The sequence below is a fragment of the Crotalus tigris genome, unplaced genomic scaffold (genome assembly GCF_016545835.1).
Source record: "Crotalus tigris isolate CLP2741 ecotype Arizona unplaced genomic scaffold, ASM1654583v1 scf7180000019021.11574027:1482141, whole genome shotgun sequence".
Lineage (NCBI taxonomy): Eukaryota > Metazoa > Chordata > Lepidosauria > Squamata > Viperidae > Crotalus > Crotalus tigris.
In genome coordinates, this window is record NW_024097333.1 from 557,117 (window position 1) to 574,989 (window position 17,873).

At 46.9% G+C, this 17,873-nt stretch overlaps 1 protein-coding gene across 4 annotated transcripts in view; it reads left to right on the forward strand.

Moving 5' to 3' along the window:
* The window catches only part of PIAS3 (protein inhibitor of activated STAT 3), a 41,584-nt gene extending 24,986 nt beyond the window's left edge, over positions 1 to 16,598 (forward strand). For 3 of the 4 annotated variants that reach the window (XM_039358454.1, XM_039358457.1, XM_039358455.1), the window contains 7 exons: positions 1,488 to 1,561; positions 3,255 to 3,415; positions 6,424 to 6,560; positions 7,112 to 7,280; positions 9,226 to 9,359; positions 12,308 to 12,345; positions 13,551 to 13,814. In XM_039358454.1, the coding sequence (XP_039214388.1) occupies positions 1,488 to 1,561; positions 3,255 to 3,415; positions 6,424 to 6,560; positions 7,112 to 7,280; positions 9,226 to 9,359; positions 12,308 to 12,345; positions 13,551 to 13,814 (977 nt within the window). Of the gene's footprint in view, positions 1 to 1,487; positions 1,562 to 3,254; positions 3,416 to 6,423; positions 6,561 to 7,111; positions 7,281 to 9,225; positions 9,360 to 12,307; positions 12,346 to 13,550 lie in introns of all 4 variants that reach the window. The other variant, XM_039358453.1, reaches the window with a different exon arrangement.
* Positions 16,599 to 17,873: the final 1,275 nt, after the last annotated feature.

The following is a 17,873-nucleotide window of genomic DNA, read 5'->3' on the forward strand; positions in this document are numbered from 1 at the left end:
GACAAAAAACAACGGATGGAAACTAATCAAGGAGAGAAGCAACCTAGAACTAAGGAGAAACTTCCTAACAGAGAACAATTAACCAGTGGAACGACTTGCCTCTAGAACAGTGCTTCTCAACCTTTCTAATGCCGCGACCCCATAATACAGTTCCCCGTGTTGTGGTGACCCCCAACCACTTATACATCACTGGGTGCCAGGGGCGTGGCCAAAGAAAAGGGGGGAAAATGGTGGACAGCCTTGTTTGGCGACCCCCGTGAAATGGTCGTTCGACCCCAAATGGGGTCCCTACCCACAGGTTGAGAACCACTGCTCTAGAACATGTGGGTGCTCCATCACTGGAGGGTTTTAAGAAGAGATTGGACAACCATTTCTCTGAAATGGTAGAGGGTTTCCTGCTGAGCAAGGGGTTGGACTGGATGACCTCAAAAATCCCTTCCAACTCTATTGTTCTGTCTTCTGCATGATTTGTACCCTTGCAGAAATGGGTAGAGGGGCCACTGCTGGGTATTCCATGCGTGGCATGGCAGTTTGTACTTTCCCAGCTTCCCCCCCCCCACCCCGGTCAGGCATTTTGTTCCGTGTTTCTTTCAGGTGCATTTTGAATTTGAACCCAGTGGGAATGCAAAACAAGCCCTTGTAGCCTTGTTAAACTAGTGTGTGCTGAATGCTAGAATTCTAACGCTAGAAATACTTTACCAAGGAAACTATTTTAAAACATTAAAAATAACTCCATGGCAGCGAATGGGAGCAACATTGGATGGCAGCAAATGTTACTTACTTTTAAGCCAAAATAAGAGTATGAGAGAGCTTGTTCTAAATTCCCCTTTTTTCTCCCAAGAGGAACCTTTTAATAATAATAGTAGTAGTAGTAGTAGTAGTAGTAGTAGTAGTAAAGTTGGGAGGGACCTTGGAGGTCATCTAGTCCAATCCCCTGCTCAGGCAGGAAACCCTATACCATTTCAGACAAATGGCTGTCCAGTCTCTTCTTAAAAACTTCCAAAAACTCACTGCTTCTGGAGGCAGGTTGTTCCACTGGTTAATTGTTCTGTCAGGAAGTTTCTTCTTAGTTCTAGATTGACTTAACAACCACTAGCTTAACAGCTGCAGGGATTCACTTAACAAATGAGGCAGAAAAATTCTCTAAAGTGGGCCAAAACTCACATCATCATCATCATCATCATTATCATCATCATCATAAAGTTGGAAGGGACCTTGGAGGTCATCTAGTCCAACCCCCTGCTCAGGAAGGAAACCCTACACCTAACAAAAGTCTCGCTTTGTAACATACATTTTGGGCTCAATAGTGTGTGTAAGTCAAGGACTACGTGTGTATATCCTTCTTTTATTGTGTGTTTTTTTTTTACTCCAGGTGAAATGTTAGTGTATGTCATAAGTCCGTGTATGTTGCACCACGTGGTACATAACTCTCTTCCGTGAATTATTTGTGCTTGGGATTTTAAAAAAAGCTTTTTTTCTCTTTGCAGTCAAAGAGAAGCTGACAGCTGATCCTGACAGCGAGATCGCCACCACGAGTTTACGAGTGTCGCTCATGTGTCCGGTAATGTCTGCCAGCAGCGCTCACTGTTAGTCTTTTTATGGTTTTGGGGGAAAAAAGTCGACTTGCTTGATACCAAGAGAAACCCCATAAAATGCATTTACGCTTGGACTGTTTTCCACCCCAGAAACGTGTATACAGGCAGTCGTCTATTTAAAACTTTAAGGAAGCCTTCCCTCGTGGTTGTGGCTTGACATGATTTTACAGTCTTTTTGTGCTGGCTGTTAGAACACAGCCGTCATAAAACGAATCAAAGACAGCTTTGCGAAGCGCTGGGAGTGAATACAGGAAGTCCTCAACTTACGAGCACAATCGAGCCCCAGATTTATGCCGCAAAGCGAGACATTTGTTAAGTGAGTTTTGCCCCGTTTTACGGCCTTCCTTGCCATACTTGTTACGTGAATCGCTACGGTTGTTAAAACGAGTAACACAGTCGTAAAGCAGGTCGGGCTTCCCCCGATGACTTTGCTTGGGGGTCACAGAAGGGGAATCACATGACCACCCACCTCCACCCAGGGATGCTGAAGCCGTCATAAATACGAGTCGGTTGCCAAGGGTCCAAATGTTGATCCCCTGAGCCTGGGGATGCTGCAGTGGTCGTAACTCTGAAAAACGGACCTCAATCACTTTTTTCCACTGCTGCTGTGACTTTGTGAGGATTTCTTAGAATGGTTTTTTTTTTTAATTAAAAAGATTTATAAAAAATTACAATATCAACCCACCCCCAAACCCCCCCTCTCCCTCCCCCACTTCCCAGAGCTGAATACAGGGTTACAAATATGATAATCATAATCTAACTAACACTAACCAACTATATAAATAACCAAATACATAATGCACTTTAACTCCCCTTTAACATAAATATAAACAAATTAAAAGTAAACATAATAATAATGAAAACATAAACAAATTAATGTCCTAATTATTAAACAATACAGTCCCCAAATAATTAAACAATACTAATACTAAAAATAATATAATAATACTCTAAAATTCACTCATAGGCTAAATGAAACTTTTTAGTCCCATATTTATTCTGAATATAATTTATCCATCTTCTCCAAACCGAAATGTATCTTTCTTATGAGTGATCCTTCAAGTAAGCAGAAATCTTAGCCATTTCTGCTAAATTTGACACTTTAAGCGTCCATTCTTCTATAGTAGGCAAGCAATCCTTCTTCCAATATTGCCCTACTAATAACCTTGCAGCTGTTATCAAATTCAACATCAAATTAATTTCTTTAGCATCAAAATCTGTAATAACACCCAATAAAAATAATTGTGGGGTAAACTTTATCTTTCTATTAAAAATCTGTTGAATGTTCCATCAGATCTTAATCCAAAAGGCTTTTATATTTCTACCATATATGAAAATAAGTGGCATCCAAATTACCACATCTCCAACATTTGGGCTGTAAATTAGGATACATACAAGACAACTTTTTAGGATCCAGATGCCATCTATAAAACATATTAAAATATTAGAATGGGTTTTAGCTACACTTGTAGAACGCAGTCACAGGAACGGCAGGATGCTGCAAACAGCCATGAATTGTGTGATTGGTCACTGGAATGTGCTGGATGGCGAAGCACATAACAGAATGCTGATGCCCTGTTGGGAGGGCATCCCCCACTGCAGGGGTCTGGGTCCTCCCCTAGCAACTCATCCTCCCCATCCCTTTCCTCCCCCCGCCAGCTGGGCAAGATGCGGCTGATCGTTCCCTGTCGTGCCTTTACCTGCACCCACCTCCAGTGCTTCGATGCGGCCCTGTATCTGCAGATGAATGAGAAGAAGCCCACCTGGACGTGTCCCGTCTGCGACAAGAAGGCTCCCTATGAGGGATTGATCATTGACGGGTAAGGCTGGGGAGGCCGGGGGCTCCCTTTCTCCTGCTGCCTGTGGGGAGACCCTTGGGGGGAGAGGCCATCTGGAGATCATCAAGCTGCTCCTGAGGCAGAATCAGAATAGAGCTGGAAGGGACCTTGGAGGTCTTCTAGTCCAGCCCCCTGCTCAAGCAGGAGAACCTAGACCAGTGGTTCTCAACCTTTTTAATGCCGCGACCCCCAACCGGTCGTAAGTCGAGGACTACTCAACTGGTGCAGCACCGTTTGCAGAAGGGGACTTTTGGCGGGCTCAGCAGGGCAGAGACAGCCTGGACAATTCCTATGGGCTTTTGAAAGCCAATAGAATTAGACTCTATTCAAGAGAGTCTATTCTATTGGCTTTCAAAAGCCAATAGAATAAAAGGGAGTAGCACAGCTAAGGAAAAGGGGAAAAAAATGGCGGACTGTGTTGTTTGGCGACCCCCGTGAAATGGTCGTTCGACCCCAAATGGGGTCCTGACCCACAGGTTGAGAACCACTGACCTAGACCATCTCAGACACAGGACTGTCTAGCCCAGGGGTAGATAACCTTGGCTCTTTTATGACTCATGGACTTCAACTCCCAGAATTCCTGAGCCAGCTGTGCTGGCTTAGGAATTCTGGGAGTTGAAGTCCACAGGTCTTAAAGTGGCCAAGTTTAAAGACCCCTGTGGAAGAGTCTTAAGATCTGATTTTGTTGATCAGCTTGGTGCCATCATGGGGGTGCTCTTTGCTGGAGGTGGTTGATGGGGTAAGAAGACCTTAGCCCTGGGCCATTTTGTAACTCTTCGTCATTTTAATTTTATTTCATGCTAGCTGTACCCAGCCACGCGTTGCTGTGGCTCAGGAAAGAAAAGAGAAAGCGCACGTTTGTAATATGTTTAATTTCACAATGCTTGTGGGTATACAGTATTTTTTTGTTCCATTGTGTGTGCAGATATAGAGATTACGTCCAACAGATGGCGCTGTTTTTCAAAAAAAGCATGTTTTACCTGTTTTCCAAAAAAAGCATGTTTTTACCTGTTACAGGTGTGACCTCTATATAATATAGGTATATAAAAACACGCGCGTATTCTCACAATGCTTGTGGGTGTACAATATTTTTTGTTGTTCCATTGTGTGTGTAGTTATAGAGATTATGTCCAACAGATGGCGCTGTTTTTCAAAAAAAGCATGTTTTTACCTGTCACAGGTGTGACCTCTATATAATATAGATATATAAAAACACGCACGTATTCGAATGCAACGTTGTGGCAAAATTTCAAAGCAATCAGTGAAGAACTTTTGGAGATTTAAGATTTTGAACAAACGAACATTTACATTTTTATTTATAGATATAGATTTACCTTTTTACTCTTGGTAAGTTGCTCAAAATAGCTCCTTCTTAACTTCCTTTCTAATAATTCTTGTCTATTTGCCCACGGGCGATGGGCTATTGGAAAAAAGACAGGAAAAATGAGTGAGATCCTTATGCTTTGTTAACAAGCCACAAACCAGTCATTACAATGTAATACAGAGTTTCTCAACCTGTATTAGTGGACTTCCAACTCCCAGAATTCCCCAGCCAGCTATGGGAGTTGGAAGTCCAACCATCTTCATGTTGCCAAGGTTGAAAAACTCTGATGTAATAAAACCGAAAAAGCGAATAGAATCCTGGGTTGTGTAAACAGAGGCATAGAGTCAAGATCACACGAGGTATTATTACCGCTTTACAAAGCCCAGTGAGACCACATTTGGAATACTGCAGCCAATTTTAGTCACCATATATCAAAAAAGATGTTCAGAGTTTGGAAAAAGTTCAGAGAACAGAACTAAGATGATCCAAGGCCTGGAGACTAAAACATATGAAGAACGGCTACGGGACTTGGGTTTGGCTAGTCTAAAGAAAAGAAGAAATAGGGGAGACATGATAGCAGTGTTCCAGCATTTGAGGGGCTGCCACAAAGAAGAGGGAGTCAGGTTGTTCATCAAAGCACCAGGGGGCAGGACAACAAACAATGATTGGAAATTGACCAAAGAGAGAAGCAAACTGGAATTAAGGAGAAACTTCCTGACAGTGAGGACAACTAACCAGTGGAACAGCTGGCCTCCAGAAACCGTGGACGCTCCATCACTGGAGATTTTTAAGAAGAGACTGGACAGTAACTTGTCTGAGATGGTACAGGTTCTCCTGCTTGAGCAGGGGGCTGGACTAGAAGACCTCCAAGGTCCCTTCCAGCTCGATTCTCTTCTAAATTCGAAAAACACTGAATGAGACGGAGCTATTGCAATGTGATACAGAAACAGAAATACCTGCCCTTGGTGTCAAATCACACCTTTGACTAAGTTCATGAACAATGTGAAGCCTTAAACCATTGGTTCTCAATCTTTTTAATGCCGCGACCCCCAACCGGTCATAAGTCGAGGACTACTCAAACGGTCGTAAGTCGAGGACTACTCAACTGGTGCAGCACCGTTTGCAGAATGGGACTTTTGGCGGGCTCAGCAGGGCAGAGACAGCATGGACAATTCCTATTGGCTTTGGAAAGCCAATAGAATTAGACTCTATTCAAGAGAGTCTATTCTATTGGCTTTCAAAAGCCAATAGAATAAAAGGGAGGAGCACAACTGAGGGAAAGGGGGGGGGAATGGCGGACTGCATTATTTGGCGACCCCCGTGAAATGGTCGTTCGACCCCCAAATGGGGTCCCGACCCACAGGTTGAGAACTACTGCCTTAAACCGTGGCTTGTATATAACTCTGTGGAGCCAAATCCCAACAACTTGCAAGGGTTTTTCAGGCCTGGGCTCACAAGCGTGCGGAAAGGTGATAGGGCTCACCTGTTGCAAGGTGGCGAGCGTTCTTTAATGTCCCTTGAGAGATGCTGCCTTGCCGGTGGGGACGTAAGTTTGGAGACCCAGTGGGAAGCCTGTTCAACAGGGTCTCTGAGAAGCTTGGCGCCTCGGTTCCTCTCCAGTGCTGTCCGTCAACCATCCCTCCTTCTGACTTGCTCCCCTCCCCAGGCTGTTCATGGAGATCCTGAACTCTGTGACGGACTGCGATGAGATCCAGTTCATGGAAGACGGTTCCTGGTGCCCCATGAAGCCCAAGAAGGAGAACCAGGACGTTTGCCAGCCGTCCGCGTACAATGGACTGGAAGGTAGGTGGAGGCTCGGCTTTGACGCGCTGGCCATGGCTTTTGGGCGCGAAAGGAGGGCCCTGGCTGGTGTGGGTGTGTGTGTTGTGGGTCCAGGAGCAGAGAGGGGTCCTTGCTGCAAGAGGCCCCAAATCTGGGAGCACTTTGCCCCTCTTCTGCACACGGAGGCTCCTCTGTGGTGTCTCAGTGGCTGATGACTTAGCATCGAGGTGGCGCAGCAGTTAGGGTGCAGTACTGCAGGCCACTTTAGCTGACTGTGTTCAGCAGGTCAGCAGTTCAAATCTCACCGGCTCAAGGTTGACTCAGCCTTCCATCCTTCCGGGGTAGGTCAAATGAGGACCCAGATTGTTGGGGGCAATGTGTATATATATATATATATATATATATATACACATTGCTTACTGGTGTACACCGCTTAGAGAGTGCTCGCACTTAAAGCGGTATATAAGTCTCGTAAATAAATAAATAAAATCGTGGCGTCCCAGGGATTGTGCCGTGCGCAAGGCTGGCTGGCTGAAGCCAGTTTCTGAGCCTTGCCATTGTTTTTGTTGCAGCCTCCCTGTACACAGTAAGTTCAGAGGGAAAGCCACTGCCCGAAAGCAAGAAGAAGGTGGAGGTGATTGACCTGACCCTGGACAGCTCTTCGGACGACGAGGAACTCCTTGCCAAGAAAGTGTGTTCGGTGGCCATTGCGGCCATCCCGCCAGCAGCCGGACCAAAATGGTAGGGGCTGTTGTCTCTGAGGCCTTTCCTTCCTCTGGCTTGGCCAATTTCTGTGAGCCAGACTCGGTGACGGGAAGGCTCTTAGGACGTGGAATCCTAGGCCCGCAAGGGATCTCGGAGGTCTTCTAGTCTGACCCGCTGCCCGAGGCAGGGGTCCTTCCTTCATTTGGGACAAAGGGCTGCGCAGTCTTTTTCTGGGAAACCTCCAGTGACGTAGCATCCACAACTTCTGGAGGCAAGCTGTTCCTTTGATTAATTGTTCTCATTGGCGGGAGATCGACAGGAGCTTTGTGCTAGAACAGGGGTAGGCATGCTGGCTCAGGAATTCTGGGAGTTGAAGTCCATCAGTCACAAAAGAGCCAAGGTTGCCTACTCCTGGCCTAAGTCCTCCTGTTCTAAGCGGTGACCAGGGGTAGGCAACCTTGGGCCCTTCACGACTCGTGGAATTCAACTCCCAGAATTCCTGAGCCAGCCTGGCTCAGCTTGGAAACCTCTCCGTTTCCCCTCAGCATGGCTGATTCAGGAATTCTGGGAGTGGAAGTCCACCCACCATAAAAGAGCCAGGGTTACCTAACCCTGCCCCAGCAAGCCAGGAATTCTGGTAGTTGAAGTCCACAAGTCATAAAAAGAGCCAAGGTTGCCTACCCCTGTCCTAAGTCCTCCTATTCTAAGCGGTGAGCCTCCTAGACCAGGGGTAGGCAACCTTGGGCCCTTCATGACTCATGGACTTCCAGAATTCCTGAGCCAGTATGGCTCAGCTTGGAAACCTCTCCGTTTCCCCTCAGCACAGCTGGTTCAGGAATTCTGGGAGTTGAAGTCCACGAGTCACAAAAGAACCAGGGTTGCCTACCCCTGTCCTAGAAAGACTTCCCTTTTTAGCTTTTCTTTCTTTCTGGCTCTATTTCTGGGAGGTCCAGGAAGGTGAAACAGACTAGCTTGTGTTCATAATGGTTCGTGATTTGTGTATTCAAGGTTGTTTTTTTTTTTAAGAGTTAAATGAACTTTCTTGGGTGAATTCATCAGGTTAATGTATTTATTAGGGGAGGGAGATAAATTGCCTCTCAGTCCTTCTGAACAGGGCCTGGGTCTTCTGCTTTCACTGGCCCCCTCTGTCTTTTCCCCCTTTCCCCCATCATTACGTACGAAGTGGCCTTGACCCATCAAATCTTAATATAAAATGGATTAATGTTTAAAGCAGTGGTTCTCAACCTTTTTAATGCCGCGACCCCCCAACCGGTCGTAAGTCAAGGACTACCCAACCGGTCATAAGTTGAGGACTACTCAACTGGTGCAGCACTGTTTGCAGACTGGGACTTTTGGCGGGCTCAGCAGGGCAGAGACAGCCTGGACAATTCCTATTGGCTTTTGAAAGCCAATAGAATGAGACTCTGTTCAAGAGAGTCTATTCTATTGGCTTTCGAAAGCCAATAGAATCAAAGGGAGGAGCCCAGCTAAGGAAAAGGGGGGGAAATGGCGGACTGCGTTGTTTGGCGACCCCCGTGAAATGGTCGTTCAACCCCAAATGGGGTCCCGACCCACAGGTGGAGAACCGCTGATTTAAAGCCTGGATGTGCAACTGCATGGCCCAGGTGAGCTTCTTTTTGGATAACATTCTGCGGAACTTAATCTTTGGAAGGTAATCTTCTTTGGAAGACCCAGGCCCTTTCTGTGGGGGGTTGGTGGTGAGGGCTGGACCGGCAGTTTATCTTCCTCTCTGTAATTCTTTGGAATATTATCTGAGCACAGTTGCCGGAAACTGCCCAAATTCCAAAATTCAATAAAAAAAAACAACAAAAGTGGAACTCCCCAGCTCTTCCTCTTCCCGCTGGCTTGTGAGTCCCCCCAGAAGAAATAGAATTGGCCCCCAAAGCCTGCTGCAAGTGCCCCTTTTCTCCCCGAGAACCGAAGGGTCTTCCAGCTCTGCTAACCTTCCATTCCCTTTCAGGGTTTTGAACGCAGACCACCAGCCCTCCTCGGTGTTGCGGAGCCCCTCAATGGCTGCGATGGGCAGTGATTTTCTCTCCAGCCTCCCCCTGTCAGACTACCACCCTTCTTATCCGGTCCCTTCAGACATTCAAGGTAAGCAGGACCAGGTGACTCCAAGCTCGCGCTCTCTTCCCTAAATTGGGGGGAACTGGAGAAGAAAAGGAATCTGCAGGGTCCTGCCCCAGCTACTCTTGAAACAGGCCTTATTTATTTATTTATTTATTTATTTATTTATTTATGAGACTTATATACCGCTTTAAGTGCGAGCACTCTCTAAGCCAGTGGTTCTCAACCTTTTTAATGCCGCGACCCCCAACCGGTTGTAAGTCGAGGACTACTCAACCGGTCGTAAGTCGAGGACTACTCAACGGGTGCAGCACCGTTTGCAGAATGGGACTTTTGGCGGGCTCAGCAGGGCAGAGACAGCCTGGACAATTCCTATTGGCTTTGGAAAGCCAATAGAATTAGACTCTATTCAAGAGAGTCTATTCTATTGGCTTTCAAAAGCCAATAGAATAAAAAGGAGTAGCACAGCTAAGGAAAAGGGGGAAAAAAATGGCGGACTGCGTTGTTTGGCAACCCCCGTGAAATGGTCGTTCGACCCCAAATGGGGTCCCGACCCACAGCTGGAGAACCACTGCTCTAAGTAAGCAATGTATATATATATATATCTACATTGCCCCCAACCATCTGGGTCCTCATTTGACCTACCCCGGAAGGATGGAAGGCTGAGTCAACCTTGAGCCGGTGAGATTCGAACCGCTGACCTGCTGAACAACAGTCAGCTAAAGGGGCCTGCAGTACTGCACCCTAACTGCTGCGCCACCTCGGCTCTTATCTCCAAGGGATCTTTTACTGAGAGAAAGTGGTTGCAGGGAAGACGTGCCGAATCTGAAATTCCTGCGCGAAAACGTTAGGCGAATTCCTGAACCCCTCCCCGGTGCCCCAGTCCACCAGGAGCCAAGCTGATGATGGTGCAAAGTTGTTGTGAGAACTCCCAGCCGAAGAGAGGAGCCAAACCAGATGGCCCTGAAGGCTTCTCTCCCCCCCCCTCCCCAGTTCCCAGGCAGATACATCAGAGCAGAAGTAGAAACAATATAGAACTAGATTCCCCCAAAGCGCGCCCCTTCTTCCTTCAGGATGGCAGGGTTCCAACAGGGACCTGACAGAGTCAGAGGTAAAGCTCACCTGTCTTCGTGGCATTGTGGCTTCTCGGTCTTGGACGGGTTTCAGCTTCTCGTGTGAACACAGCCCACAAAGGGGCCCAGGCCCTTGTCTGGTTAGCAAGCCCAGATATTGCACCTGTGGATGTTAGCCACCTCTGAAGACCCCCAGTGCCATCCATCTGGCTTAAGTTAGTTAGCAAAGAATGGCCTCGGGATCATTGTTTCTCCCAAGAGTAGACAGTCTGGAATGGAATGGAATAGAATTACAGAATAGAAATACAGAATAGGATAGCATAGGATAGGATAGCATAGGAATACAGAATAGAGTAGAATAGAATAGAATAGAATAATGGAATGAAGAATGGAATGGAATAGAATAGAATAGAATAGAATAGAATAGAATAGAATAGAATAGAATAGAATAGAATAATGGAATGAAGAATGGAATAGAATAGAATAGAATAGAATAGAATAGAATAGAATAGAATAGAATAGACTAGAACAGAACAGAATACCAGAATAGAACAGAATAGAATAGAATAATAGAATAGAATAAACTAATAGAATAACAATAGAATAAAATAGGAATAGAATAGAATGGAATGGAACAGAATAAAATAATAGAAGAATAGAATAAAACAGGATAATAGAATAGAATAATAGAATAGAATAAAATAGGAATAGAATGGAATGGAGTGGAATAATAGAATAGAATAGAATAAAATTACATAATAGAATAGAATAGAGCTAGAAGGGAGCTTGGAGGTCTTCTACTCCAGCCCCCTGCTCAACCTATACCAGTGATGGCGAACCTTTTAGAGACCGAGTGCCCAAACTGCAACCCAAAACCCACTTACATATCGCCAGGTGGGTGTGGCCCACTCGGCGTGCGCAGCTACAGTGGGCTTGGCAGACTGGGTGGGTGTGGCTGCAGTAGTCATGGCAGATTGGTTGGGCATGGCCGGGGTGGGCATGGCCACCTTGATGTTGCTTATGGGGAGGAACACCTGTGGGAGCCGGGCAGGGTTGGGAGGGATCCAGGGGATCTCTGGTGCGTGGGATGGCGGGCTCCCCAATGGCGGCTACAGGCTGGCCGGCCTTGGGCCAGTGATGGCAAACTTTTAGGGACCACGTGTGCTGGGGCAATGGCACATGCCCACAGAGAGGGCTCCGCGTGCCGCCTCTGGTATGCGTGCCATAGGTTCGCCACCACTGACCTATACCATCTCAGACAAGGGACTGTCTAGCTCTAGCCTCTTCTTAAAAATCTCCAGGGATGGAACGGCCACGATTCCTGGTGGCAAGCTGTTCCACTGGTTAATTGTCCTCACTGTCAGGAAGTTTCTCCTTAATTCCAGGTTGCTTTTCTCCTTGATCAGTCTCCAAGCATTGTTTGTTGTCCTGCCCTCTGGTGCTTTGGGGAATGACCCACAATTGAGCCCAGAATTTATGTTGCTAAGTGAGAAATGCGTTAAGCGGGTTTTGCCCCATTTTGCGACTTGTCCTGCTTGCCACAGTGGGTAAGGGAATCACTGCATTCGTTAAATTAGTAACCCGGTTCTTAAGTGAATTCTGGCTTACTCTCATTGACTTTACTTGTCAGAAGGTTTCAAAAGCTGGTCATGTGACCGCAGGACCCTACGACCGTCATAAATATGAGTCAGTCGCCAAACATCTCAGTTTGGATCACATGATCATGGGGATGCTGGAAAGGTCAGAACTGAAAAACACTCATCAGTCACTGTTTTTTTTACTGCCGTCGTAACTTTGAACGGTCATTAAACGAACTGTTGTAAGCCGAGGACTACCTATCTTTTTAAAAATCTTTTCCTTCATTTTAGCATTAAGTTGCTTTCCCCCTTTCCGTTTCTCTAGGTCTGGATTTGTTTTCCTTTCTTCAAAGTGAAAACCAGGTATGTTTTCTCTCTTGTCTTCCGTCTCCCAACCAACCATTCATGAAATCCACAGCGTGGTCATTAAAATGGAAGGTTTCTTTTTCTCTGCGTTTAATTGCCTTGGTAACCCAGCAAGCTTCCTTTTACAGCTCTTCAAGCTTTTTCAGACTTGCAAGACTCAGAGTTCAGAACATCAGTTCCAAAGAATAGAAGAGAAGAGAAGGAAGAGAAGAGAAAAGAAGAGAAGAGAATAGGGAATAGAGTAGAGTAGAATAAGAATACAGTAGAATGGAATGGAATAGAATAGAAAATAGAATAGAACAGGGAATAGAGTAGAGTAGAATAGAATAGAATAGAATAGAATAAGCACTTATATACCACTTCACAGTGCTTTACAGCCCTCTCTAAGCGGTTTACAGGGTCAGCCTCTTGCCCCCAACAATCCAGGTCCTCATTTTACCGACCTCAGAAGGACAGAAGGCTGAGTCAACCTTGAGCTGGTCAGGATCGAACTGCCTTACTGCTGGCAGTGGGCAGTCAACAGAAGTAGCCTGCAGTGCTGCATTCTAACCACTGTGCCACCACGGCTGTGTACCAAAGTTGAAAAGCCAGGCAGCACCAGATTGGCCTGTGATGACAGGTAGTCCTCAACTTACAAGCACAATTTGAGCCCCAGGTTTCTGCTGTTAAGTGAGACATTTGTCAAGTCAATTTTGCCCCATTTTGCGACCTTTCTTGCCGCAGTTCTTAAGTGAATCTCTGCACTTGTTAACTGAGACATTTGTCAAGTCAATTTTGCCCCATTTTACGACCTTTCTTGCCGCAGTCGTTAAGTGAATCACTGCAGTTGAGAAGTTAGTGACACGGTTGTTAAGTGAACCTGGCTCCCCCCTTGACTTTGCTGGTCAGGAGTTCGCAAAAGGGGATCACGTGACCCTGGAACACGGCAACCGTCACAAATGTCGGTCGGTTGCCAAGCAACCGAATGTAAACCACGTGACCCTGGGGATGCTGCCAACGGTCGCAAGTTTGAAAAAATGGTCCTAAGTCACTTTTTCCAGTGCCGTTGTAACTTTGAACGGTCACTAAGCAAACTGTGGTAAGTTGAGGACTACCTGTAGCTCCCTCTCCTTCAGCCCAAGGACTTCGGGCATAGCAAGTGCGCTAAGGGCAGAAGACAAACATTGTCCTGATTGTTAACAACAAGTCTTTCCCTCTTGCAGCACTACGGGCCCTCCGTGATCACCACCTCGGACGAACAGGAGTCGCTGAGCCATTTTTTTCAGTATCGGGGGACCTCCCCGCATTTCATGAGCCCCCTCTCTCCGATTGTGGTGGGATCCCACAATGGGGTCAGCTCCCCCACCAGCAGCCGCATGAACAGCGTGGTCTCTTCGCCCACGGCCAGCTTGCGGGAGAGCCACGGGGCCATGGGAAGCAGCCCGGCTCTGCCGGGGTGTCGGCCGGACATCATCTCTCTGGACTAAAGGGGGGGGGCACACCCTCTGGGACTCCCTTCCCCTCTGGAGGAAGGAAGACATTTTGGCAACTGAGGCAACGTGTCGGCAGCTGAGAAGAGGGGAAGAGGCACGGCGGAGGGATTCTACTTTGTGACCGCTGTCGTCCTAAAGTGAGCCTGGAAAATCATGGCAGTTTTAAAGCTGGAAACTCTCCCGGACGCCAAGCTTTCGGTCCGTGTGGATTGCAGAGGGCTCCGTCTCTGAATCAGAAGAGTCACAGCTGAATGTGGGTCATGGGAGCGGGGGCTAAGCGGGAGTTCAATCTTCTGTTGTATGTCCAAGTTACAGAACCCTGGCCTTTTGCTTAGCTGTGGAAACCCAGTTTAAGGTGGGCAGGATCGGATGAGTGCAGCAGACGGGGGCATTTGAAATTCTGCACGGCTTGAACTCGGAACAAGCAGTCAGGACCACACTGGGTCAAGCATGGCACAAGTTCATTGGATCGGGAGCCTGCTGGCCAAATCTGAAGGCCGCCTTAAATCTCCACGTTGGAGGATTCGAAGGCTGACGTGTTTTGAATCGGGAACATTTGGCGGAACCCTGGAAGTTGGCTCCTCCTCGCATTAAAACAAACATTTTTTTTTTTTAAAGGATGCTGGCTAGACCAATTGAGGCCAATATGAATGTTTTGCAGGTTCTTGCATTTTCACAGCTCTGTTGTTGGGGAAGGAGCAGAGTTTTTTCCCTAACCAGTTTTTTCTCTAACTCCCAAAGTGTATTTTCTGTACTTATAAAAGGCCAGCAGCCTCTTTGGAGGTTTGAAGGTGTAACAAGGGAAAGCTGAGTTTTATGCAGAAAATTCCACTGCTTTCTGTTCCCCCTCTTTGGGGGAAGTTCCCATAGGCAGCCAGGAGAAGGCAGAAGACCCGCGGGAAGGCTGGGAAGCGTCTGCCCTCTTTGCTCATCCGTGCCCCCTCCAGCTGAGCCTTCCCTTTTGGAAATCTCTACGCAGAGACGGGATGCTCGCCTTGTCCTGGGGCGAAAAAAGTTGCCAAGGAGATGTTTGAGCTGTGAGGTGCAAAGTTTGAATCCCAACTTCGGTGAAGCACGACTACCACCCCCAGAACAGAAGACAATTCTTCTCGGACACTCCTAGCTTCAGATTTTGTAGAATCCAACCAGAACTGCCATCGGGCCACCGAAGGGAGCCCTGGGAATGCGCCGGGTGGATTTTTTAGGATTTTGGTTGGGGCACCTGGCACTGCCTGCCTGATGTGGATTTGCAAGGGGGGGGGGTGTTCCCTTTGAAGCTGGCTTTCCATACCCCTGGGGTGGGCTCAGGGGCCAAGGGACCGTCTGCCAGGCTGCCTTCAAAAACCCCACCATCCGGTTGCCGTTACTGGTGGTTTCCAGGGATTGCCCGGTCTGTAGGCTCTTGCTGTTACCATGTATTTTTTTACACTTTAAATCTTGTATTTCCACCCCCCCCCTTAAAAGTATTTCCAGCCAATCCTGTACAGAGAACAAAAGATCTATCAATCAATCAATCTATATATATCTATATATCTATATTACGATAATCTATATTTTCAGTTTTTGTACATAATGCAACTCCAAAGATCTTTTCTCTGCGTTTTTTCCCTTCCTTTTCTGAGGACTAAATGAAGGTGGCGTCATACTTTGCACACGTGTAAGTGAGCGTGAGGGGCAGTGCATTGTCCGTTGCACGGCTAATTTATATATTTATGTACGTGTTCTGAGTTGTGTGTGTGTGTGTGTGTGTGCGTTTTTCAGTTGGAAGCTTTCTGAGTCCAGCTGCTCAGCCTCCCCTTCCCACCTCTTCAGCCAGTTGGGTGTTTGAGCCTCCAACGTGGAAGTCCTGGAAAACCTCCGCGCAGCCAGAACTGTCCCGGTGGAGTCTGGTCCGAGACACAATGAAGGAAACTCTTAATTTTGCAGAACTTCCCCTTCAAGCCCTTTGCTTCCTGCATGATTTCCCAAAGCCTCAGTGGAGAAGGCCGGATTCCTATTTTAAGTATTTAATTTTAACACTGCTTGTTACCCACACTCCATCGTTGTGTGGCTTTCTTTCAAGCATTTCGGTTTCAATCAAAGGGAATGTTTTTCCGGGACAGCTGAAGTTTTCCTAAACGTTCCCGGGAGGGGTCTGTGACAACTTGCGGTGGACAACTCGCCATGGAGCAAGAGTTAACATTAATGTAGAAGAAATGGTAGCATAGAATCATGAAAGGAGGGACAGAATGAAATTTTATTTAAAACAAATTAAAAAAAAAAACCTTTTAATTTTTGACATTCACAGAATGACAAAACTTGAAATATTTTTTTAAATTTATTTTAAATAAATAGCATTGTTAAATTCTCCTGCAGTGAGTTGTCCCGTGAGTGAGTGGTCTCCCGGGAGGAGCCAGGGCTAAGGGCAGGGGGAGTGGAGGCCGAGACCCCATTTGTAGCCAGTGTTTGTGGCTGTGCAGGTGGAGAAGAGGCTGACCTCCTTTAAGCAGTGTTTCTCAACCTTGACAATTTTAAGGCATGTGGACTTCAACTCCCAGAATTCCACAGCCAGCAATGCTGGCTGTGGAATTCTGGGAGTTGAAGTCCACATGCCTTAAAATTGTCAAGGTTGAGAAACACTGCAAGTTTAGTGGATCTTTTTTTCTGTCTTTTGGAAGAGACAAACCTCCTCTCCTGGGCTTATTTATTCTGTCATATCCTTGTTTTTATCAACTCAGAGCCATGGTGTATATGCCTTTGTAGAGAAAAATATAATAATAAAAAAAAAAGTTGCAAAGAGCTGTGGTCCCACATCATTAAGGGTCTTCTCCATCTTGGCTGCGTCGCTGGCTTTTTTTTCCCCAGCCTTGTAAATATATTATAAGTTGGGGAAGGGGGGGTGGGTGAAGTGTTGGCACAATCCCAGTTCATAATGAAGGTAATTTTCTTTCCACTTATACTGATTTCCATTTAGGGCAGACATGTCAAACACAAGGCCCGGGGGCCGGATGCGGCCTGCGAAGTGGTTTCATGTGGCCCGTGAAGCCATCCTGGAAACAGTGAGGGAACGGCCCCTGCTGCCTTGGCCCTGGCCCAGGCCGGCCGGGAGCCAATGTACAATTTTGTGGTGGCCATTTATGCTGAAATGCATTCAGTCTCAGCTCCACACGGCCGTCTGGAAACAGCGAGGAACCGGCCCCTGCTGCGTCGCCCGTGCCCCCTGGGTGCATGCTGGGGAGGGGTCACCCTTTGTGAGGAATGAAGAAATGGACCGTGCCTTGGCGCTTCTTACTATGCCTTATTTATCTTTTGTTTTATTTTTATTTTATTTATTTTATTATTATATTATTATTATTTATTATTATATTTTATTTTATTTTAGCAACAGCAACAGCACTTAGATTTATATACCGCTTCATGGTACTTAATAGCTGGCCTCCAGAAGTTGAGCGTTGCTCCATCACTGGAGGCTTTTAGGAAGAAATTGGATAACCATTTGTCTGATATGGCATAGGGCAGGGGTAGGCAATCTTGGCTCTTTTATGACTTGTGGACTTCAACTCCCAGAATTCCTGAGCCAGCGTGGGGGAAACTATGGCCCCTTCACGACTCGTGGACTTCAACTCCCAGAATTCCTGAGCCAGCATGGGGGAACTATAGTCCCTTCATGACTTGTGGACTTCAACTCCCAGAATTCCTGAGCCAGCCATGCTGAGGGGAAAGGGAGAGGTTTCCAAGCTGAGCCATGCTGGCTCAGGAATTCTGGGAGTTGAAGTCCACGAGTCATGAAGGGGCCAAAGTTTCCCTCATGCTGGCTCAGGAATTCTGGGAGTTGAAGTCCACGAGTCATGAGGGGGCCAAAGTTTCCCTCATGCTGGCTCAGGAATTCTGGGAGCTGAACTCCACGAGTCATAAAAGAACCAAGGTTGCCTCACTCTGGCCTAGGCCTAGGCTGCTTTATGACTCGTGGACTTCAACTCCCAGAATTCCTGAGCCAGCATGGGGAACTATGGCCCCCTCATGACTCATGGACTTCAACTCCCAGAATTCCTGAGCCAGCCATGCTGAGGGGAA